This window comes from Mustela nivalis (assembly GCF_964662115.1).
Source record: "Mustela nivalis genome assembly, chromosome: 3".
Classification (NCBI taxonomy): domain Eukaryota; kingdom Metazoa; phylum Chordata; class Mammalia; order Carnivora; family Mustelidae; genus Mustela; species Mustela nivalis.
This window is the reverse complement of record NC_139022.1, coordinates 179,287,503-179,295,111: the sequence shown is the minus strand read 5'-3', so window position 1 is coordinate 179,295,111 and position 7,609 is coordinate 179,287,503. Positions and strand designations below refer to the sequence as shown.

At 65.9% G+C, this 7,609-nt stretch overlaps 1 protein-coding gene across 1 annotated transcript; it reads right to left on the bottom strand.

The window, feature by feature from the left end:
* Positions 1-1,117: 1,117 nt before the first annotated feature.
* On the bottom strand, positions 1,118-6,055 carry IRX4 (iroquois homeobox 4). The gene is made up of 5 exons (XM_082723279.1): positions 5,813-6,055; positions 5,007-5,258; positions 4,163-4,275; positions 2,950-3,278; positions 1,118-2,492 (listed from the first exon to the last, which is right to left on the bottom strand). The coding sequence occupies exons 1-5, from the start codon at positions 5,855-5,857 to the stop codon at positions 1,669-1,671; spliced, it is 1,563 nt and encodes a 520-aa protein (XP_082579405.1). The 5' UTR covers positions 5,858-6,055; the 3' UTR covers positions 1,118-1,668.
* Positions 6,056-7,609: the final 1,554 nt, after the last annotated feature.

The following is a 7,609-nucleotide window of genomic DNA, read 5'->3' as shown; positions in this document are numbered from 1 at the left end:
CCCGGCCCCCGCCCGCCAGGCCCGGCGCGTCCCGCCTGCCCCGAGCCTCTCCCCGGGGCGCGGGACCCCTCGGGGCCCCAGGCCAGCTCCGACCCTGGCAGAAAAAGGTCCCGCCTCGCGTGCCCCTCCGAGGCTGGCCGCCGCCCGCGAGAAGACGTGCGTTTGCAGCCGCGCTCGCCTGGCCGCTGCCCCCTCGCAGGCGCGCGGACTTGGCGATCGGTCCCTCTCGGGACTCCGGCGGCTTCAAGGAGGCCCAGCAGGACCCGAAGCCGAGCTCGGTCAGGCGAGGGCGCGCCCGGAGTGCGGAGAGCGCAGCGGTCGCCCGAAGCCCTCGAGGGGCCCTCGCGGGGGTCCAGGCGCCTGCGGGGCGGGGGCGACGCGGCGCGGAGTCGGCGGAAGCCGGGGAACCGCGACTTTCCTTCAGTTCAGGGGTCTGGCTGCTCCTGGGCTCGGCGCCGAGGGTGTGGGGGCCCGTGTTTCAGAGCGAACCCCGGGGTCTACAATGCGCAGGAACCCAGGCGAGGGGGGGAGCCCGCTGCCACTCGCCCCCGCCGGAGGCCTGACTCCCAGCCCCGCTTCCTCCCCGCAGCCTACTACGCGCTCCCGCCTCCCGCTTCCCACCGGGGCGTGGCCCAGGGCATTCCCGGCGCGGACGCTCGAGGCCTGGGGCAGGTCCCTGCGGGGAGGGGGGAGGCGGGCTTAGGCGTTGGGACCCGCTGCGGACTCTCCGTCGCTAAGGACCGTCTGAAAAGAGGCCACAGCGGGAGGGCCTCAGGGCAGGGACGGCCCCTCCCCCGCTCTCCCCAGGTCGCAGTCCCAGGGAATTGAGGAAGTTTAAAAGTTATTCTAATCTAGCAAGAGGGACTCCTATTTTCTCAAAATTTCGGAGGCTGGTGTACTGGGGAGAGTTTACAAGTCCTGACCCTCTCGTCGCCAACTCTTCTTTCCAAGAACTGGCTGTACAGGGCGTCTGGCGCCCAGCCAGCAACTTCCCCGAGGACCCTGGCCCAAAGACCCCTCTCCCACTCGTTCCCTTCGGGATTAGAGCCTTGCCTTTGGCGAGAGCTCTAATCCCCGGGTTTGAAACGTGTTCATTTTGCAATGCAAACACCACCACTCGGTTTATTGGTTTTCTTATATTAGCCTCTGAAGCAGGCAATTATTGGTGTGAACATACATTTTAAAAAAACATAATTTTATCGCGTTAAGTGTGCAATAGTGTGAACGAGGTGGAGTGCTGTTGGCCAGTGTGCGGAGGACGCGATCAGGTTCATGGGCTGATGAGTCTTCAAGAGGAGCCCAGGCAAGCCTCGAACCCAAAGGAAGACAGGCAAACCGACAGCGCCTGGGAGGGGAAATGTCTTCTCCATGTAAACTTTCGCTCGTAAACTTTATGTCTCAGGGTGGCTCCCTTCTGCTCCCAGCGCGGCCCTGCCCCAGGGCTCCTGGAGTCTGGGAATGGCCTGAACTAGCGATTGTCCGAGTGGGGTCGGTGGCCCTGGTCTGCGGCCTGACCCGGCCGAGCTCGGCTCCTCCTCCACGGTGGGTTCGCTGCCTGAACCTTGCCATGCTCTTGTCCTGCTTTGGAAACTTGGTAGAAAAAAGAGTCTGTGACCCACCGGCCTGCGGCCAAGCCTGGGCTCCTCCTCTGCTCAGGGGCAGGGCCGGTCAGGCGCAGAAGGGCTTGCCTCCCGCCTTCGGAAGGGCCAGCGGCTCCTTGGCTGCACCCGAGGTGGGAGCGTCATGGGGTGCGGCGGGCGGGAAAGCGCGCGCCAGGGGTGTTGTCAGCACGTTGGCGCCTGCTCCCAACGAGCGTCCCATTGGTCCTGGGTCAAGGAGGGTGCCCTTGGCGGTGGCCCAGGCCTGGTTCAAAGTGCTGTGCCTGAGGATGGGGTCGTGAAAGACCCCATCCACCCAGTTTCTGAGACTGGTTACCGGGGAGTCCTGGTGCCTGTCCAGGGCACCAGTGGGGGCCGGGGCCGCAGGCGAGGATGAGGCAGGAGCCAAGGAGGTGGCCGCAGGGGCCGCCGGGCCTTGACGCTTGAGCATGCATGATGGAAACTCAGTCTGGCTCAGTGTGGTGGCGGCGGCGGTCGCCGTGTGAGCCAGGGACCAGATGCGCGGCTTGGCCTCGAGGCCTGCTGTTGCCCCAGTGGGCCCGAAGCCCAGCTTGGCCTCGCAAGCCTGCGAGCCGCCCCCCACACCGGACTGCTGCTCTGGCCCTGCCGCTGTGGTCCGGAGGCAGCTCCTGGCCCTCTCTAGGTCCTGGTCCAGGGGGGCCCCACCACCGGCAGCCAGGGGCATCCGGAGGGTGCTGGAGGCCTCCTTTCCCGGGGCGCTTGGACCATCCGGTGCGGCAGGGACGCGCTCCAGACCACCATCCAGGGGCTGGAAGGGCGGTTTCAGCTCGCACTCAGGAGGCTCCGCCTCCAGCGGGTCGAAGTCCTCCAGGTCAGTGAGCTCCAGATCCTTTTCCTCTTTGCCCACGGGCTCTGCGCAGGACAGAAGGAGAGACCAGTGCAGGGACAGAGGCGGGGGCTAATCCGAACCCTGCACTTCCTTCCTAGCTCTGCACCCGTGCTTCTAGGGCTCAGAAAAGCACCCAGAGCCCTTCTTCGCACCTCCCACTCTCGGACGCTCCCCATCCCCCCCCCCTGGTGGCAACAAGGAGGGCGATTTCCTCCTCAAATCAATAGGGGTCCGGTTAGGGTGGGTGTGTCCACGTTTTAAACGTTGTTTTGGGTTTCTTTAAGCCTGTCCCTGTTGGCACCGCGGGCCCCCTGGGCTCAGGGCCTCTGGGGCCAGCTCATTCATTTGCTGCGCAGGGCCTTGAAGTTTGCTTTCACTACCCCAGGTTCGATGTCTTTGGAGGTCCTAGATCCCTGACAGAAGGCACTGGGAGTCCCGAGCTAGGCGCCCCGGCACCACCACCGCCCACGCCCCTCGCACCTTCGGCCTTGGTGCTCCCGAGGGGCTCCTCCCGGGCTTCCTCCTCCGCCCCTTCTTCCTCCTCGCCCTCCGCGTAGGCGCGCTTCTCATCTGCGCATTTGTTCCGCGGAGGCCACGTCATCTTGTTCTCCTTCTTGAGGCGGCGGCGCGCGTTGGCGAACCAGGTGGACACCTGCGTGAGGGTCATCTTGGTGATGATGGCCAGCATGATCTTCTCGCCCTTGGTGGGGTAGGGGTTCTTGCGGTGCTCCTGCAGCCAGGCCTTGAGCGTGCTGGTGGTCTCGCGCGTGGCGTTCTTGCGCCGCGTGCCGCTGTCCATGGTCCCGTACCTGCAGACAGGCTGGGCAATGGGGCGCCGGCCGGGACCCCTGCCTGCGCCGGCAGCTGGAGCCAGGCCCCTGCAGGCTTTCGGTCCCCGTCGTGGGGGTGTGTTTATGGTGGTAAGACCGGGTGGGACCCAGGCCCCCACCCCTTGCCACTGCCTACAGGCACTGCCTTTTCTGCCTGTGTCTATTACACTTTCAGGGACCCCAGGCTCCTGCTCAGCCAGAGGGGTCAGGGTGGAGTGCTCAAGGCCAGGCTAGGTCTCACTCACTCCACCTAGGCCTCTCTTCTTCAGTTCCTTAGATCCGCAAACCAGGAAAGCCCCTCACAGAAGTGCAAGCCCGACTGTATGACACCCATGGGTGGGAACGGCCTTCAGTTCCCGCGGGAGAAAGTGCCCGGATGGCCTTCTGCAGACCTCCTGCAGTCACGATTACGACTGTTGTCCTCCTCTCACCCAGATGGGTCATGCTGTCTTAGAGTGGGTTACACTGGACTCCCCCTTCCAGACCCCACCACAGGGGAGGGTGGACTGGGTCCCACATACCGCAGAGGCTGCCCCTTTTGAGCGGGGGGGGGGGGGGGGGGCAGTCATCTCAAGCCCAAGCACCAACACTTGGCTGCCAGGAAGACCCGGTCCAGCAAGGGCTTTGGGAGTGCAGACAGCGTGGGGAGCGGGAATGGGAGGCTGGGGACGCATTTGTGTCTGTGGGGCTTGGCTTGCCTAGGAGGTGGGACTTGGACTAAGCCAAGGTCAGCAGGAGCCGGACCCTGAGACTGTCCCTCCTCCTGTCTCCCCAGCTTTCACAAGGGTTGGGTTGGGGAGTTTGATGGCAGAATGGAGTGCAGGGGGCCCTGTGGTGCGGTGAGGAGGGGTTCCAGCCCTCACCTGTCATAGGGATACTGGCCCAACGCTGGCTCGTAGGGGTAGTAGGCAGCAGCCGCTGCAGGCGCCAGGCCCGCATGCGCAGATCCAGGCCCGTCCTTGGAGTCGAAGCCATTCTGTAGGATCCCAGGAGCCTGGGGTCACAGCTTCTGGGAGGCGACCCAGCTCGACCCCGCCCCCCACACACCTCGGCTCCTTCACGCTTTGCCCAGACCCCCAGGCAGCCTCACCAGCCATCCCGTCCCCAGACTCTCTCTCCTGCCCAGGGAGCAAGGAACCCCCAGAGGGGGAGGGAGAATGAGCAGAACTGGGGGGTAGGAGAGAGGAGAATGAGATTGGCGGAAGAAAGGGGTAGAGAAGGGGGTGGGGCGCTGGGAGGCAGCAGAGGAGCGGAGGGTGAGCGGGACCCCGGAGTATCGAAGGGAGGAGGGGAGGGGAGAAGCGGGGGTGGAGCAAGAGGGTGGGCATGAGGAGGGCAGGGGAGGGAGAGGCCGGCGAGGCTACGTGGTGGGGGCTGCCCAGCGAGGACGAGGGAGACCTGGGAGCGAGGGAAGCGGAGCTCTGTGGGGGAGCGCGCAGCAGATGGGGGGAAGGGGCACTGGACCGGTGACGTGGCCAGAGCTGCAAGTCCCCAGACTCGGGGGATGGAGGTGTGCCGCGGGGCCGGACTAGGAGCGGCAAAGCGGAAGGAGCCGCTAAGGTGTGCCTGTCCCGCCCCCTCCAATCTGGGGTCCAGGGCACCGGCGCCCCTGACTCCAGAGTTCAGGGAGGAGGCTTGGCAACTCCGGGGGGAGGGACGAGGCGTCGCGGGGGAGGGGGAAGGTTTCGGACAATTCCCTCCGCTCACCAGCGAGTAGAAGGCGGACGCCTCGGAGCCGTAGGTCACGTAGTTGCCGTAGCCCTGCGAGCCGCCGTAGGGGCCCCCGTAGACGCCGAGCGCTGCGGCCGAGTTGAGCTCGTGGCGCGCGGTGGCCAGCAGCCGGCTCTCGTAGACCGGGCAGTAGACAGGCGCCTGGGCCGAGGCGGCGGGCCCGGAGTCGGCCAGCGTGCGGCCCCCCGACTCACAGCACGTGCTCAGGGAGTTGGTGGCCATCAGGAACTGGAGGAGAGAGGGGCGGCGAGGAAGGGCCGGCACCCCGGCTCAAGGCTGGGGCTCTAGGCCTCCACCTGCCCGGCGCGCGGCCCAGAAGGGCGTGCCCGGTGGCCTCGGGCGTACCGCTGTCCACTGGGCCGCGCATTCCTTAGTGCTGCCAGTCTGCTTGGCCGGGCCTCCTCTGGAGAATTGGGGCCCAGCCCGGCCAGCCCCCTGACCTTTCGCACCCTCCCCGGGGTGTCTGTGTGTGTGGGGGTGGGGGGGCGGATTCTAAGGCTGTGACGCCCTCCTGTGCCACATCTCTCCTGGGTCCCTGGGTTCCTCTCGGGCAAAGAAGCCTCAGAGCTGGGGGTTGGGGCGTGCTGGGGGTCAAACAAAGCCGGAGAAATGCGTCCCCCCGCAGGACAGATGCTCTCAGTGCCTCTAGTCTCCGCGGGGCCGGTGCACGGAGCGCGCGGCACAGGCCCTGCTCTCTGGGAAGCCGCACCGGGTCGCTGGACAGCCGCCCACCCGCCAGTGTGTAACGCTGCATTCCCCGCACCCTCGTGAGGCCCCCTTACCTGGGGTGCGGAAGAATAGGGGTATCCAAACTGAGGGTAGGACATGGCGGGCACCAGCCGGGGCCGGCGGGCGGGGCCGGCGGGGTCTTGCGCGCGGTGGCCGGCGTGACGCGGCCACTGCTCCGGGGCCGCCGGCTCCTAGGCGCTGGGAGGGCGAAGCAGAAGAGCGGGTTAATTCGTCCACGTGCCCCGCAAACTTTTCTAACCCGGTGGGAAAGAGAGCCGCAGCGGCCGCAGCGAGCCTTTTAGCTTCACATTTCCGAGCCTCGAGGGGGCTCTGGGACCAACTGGCCTCGCAGCGGCGACACAAATACATATTTTGCAAAAAAGGAAAAAAAAAAAAACCGAGTTGCGCGAACCCGTCAAGTCAGATGTGCTTGGCTTTAAGCGGCGGAGGCGCTGACGTCAGCCCACGCCGCGCAGCTCGGCCCGGCCGCAGACGTGCGGGTCACTCGCTGAGGCCGGGCGGCGGGGCGGGGACGGGCTGGGGGCGCCGCGCGGGGCGAAGGGGCCAACAGGCTCTAACAAATGAATTTCATCCGTGGAGTCAATATCGCCCCGACGAATTGCTGTTTCTCCTTAGTCACCGAGGACGGGAAGCACTTTTAATTAGAAATTAATTAATGAGCACCTGCTCCTTCCCGCCCCACTGTAATCATTAGTCTCAATTACAAATGAGACATGTGAAGGGACACACGACTGAGTCTTCACCGAAGATGTAATCAACAGTTAAAATTAGCCGGCGCCGGCGCAGGCGACCAGCCGCCCGGGCCTCCGCGCCCCGCTCCAGGTGGAGGACGGCCGCTCCGCTGGCCCGCGCGCCGCTCCGACCGCTGTTCGGCGGGTCAGCCGCTCCGCCTCCCGCCAGTTCGGACCCTGCTCCGGGGCGGAGTTCCAGGCCCCAGTGCGGCTGCGAGTGTCCGCGTCTGGAGGTCAACGTGCCCTCAGGCGTGTGGGTCCTGAACCCCTTCCCCGAGCCATCTCCTCCAGGGGTGGCTGGCCCAAGTGCTGAGGGGCTTTGCGACTCCCCGCAGCCCTGTCCCCGGGGAACACCCCCTCCTTGGTCCCAGCCCAGGTCCTGCGGGTTGCGGCGCGGCGAACGGCCCTCCCTTTCCTCTTCCACCCCCTTGCGCGGGCCGCCCTCTCAGCCTCCCCCTGCCCCTCGCGGCTAAACCCGGGACTGCCAGACACCCCCGCGCGCTCGAAGAGCAGGTTTCCCGATCAGCTCCGGGGCCCCTCCCGCTACGCTTGCTCCTCCCGGCGACCCTCAGGGTTAGGTACCGGGGAGGGAGCGCCGGGACGCCCTTCCCCGCCCCTTTTGCATAGCTCCGTGACCGGGGCGCACGGAGCAGGCCTAGTACCCACCCCAGGACTCCCCATTCGGCCCGGGTCTTGGGACCGTGCCCGAATCCAAAACAGAGGCGAGCGCGCAGGCGGCAAAGGGGCGCCCGGGCACCCGGAACTCGCTCCCCGCCTTTTATGCCGCCGCCCTCCGGGGGCCCGGCTCGCCCCTGCTGCTCTCGCCCGGCTGGGCCTCCCGCGGTCGGCCGGGAGGGGAGCTATGCGCGGCGGCGCTGTGCAGACTTGCTCGAAAGATTCCTGGGTTCAGACCTGTGAATCGCCCCAGGGTCACCCTCTAATTAATGATGACGTTCTCGCCCTCTCCCCAGCTGCAAACCTGCCTCCCAGAAACGAAATCTGCCCGCTCTGACAGCTCGGTTGAAGGTGATTGATGACTATCTGGAGACCAGAGTACGCATCATATGATATCTGCTGCGTAATTGCTTTAATTTACAG

What these genes read in the sequence shown, in the direction of transcription:
- IRX4 (XM_082723279.1), bottom strand. Translation starts at nt 5,857, where the DNA reads ATGTCCTACCCTCAGTTTGGATACCCCTATTCTTCCGCACCCCAG. An exon ending in GGCCAGTATCCCTATGACAG is followed by an intron (nt 3,279 to 4,162) that starts GTGAGGGCTGGA and finishes GCCTGTCTGCAG; the next exon opens with GTACGGGACCATGGACAGCG. An exon ending in CGGGAGCACCAAGGCCGAAG is followed by an intron (nt 2,493 to 2,949) that starts GTGCGAGGGGCG and finishes TGTCCTGCGCAG; the next exon opens with AGCCCGTGGGCAAAGAGGAA.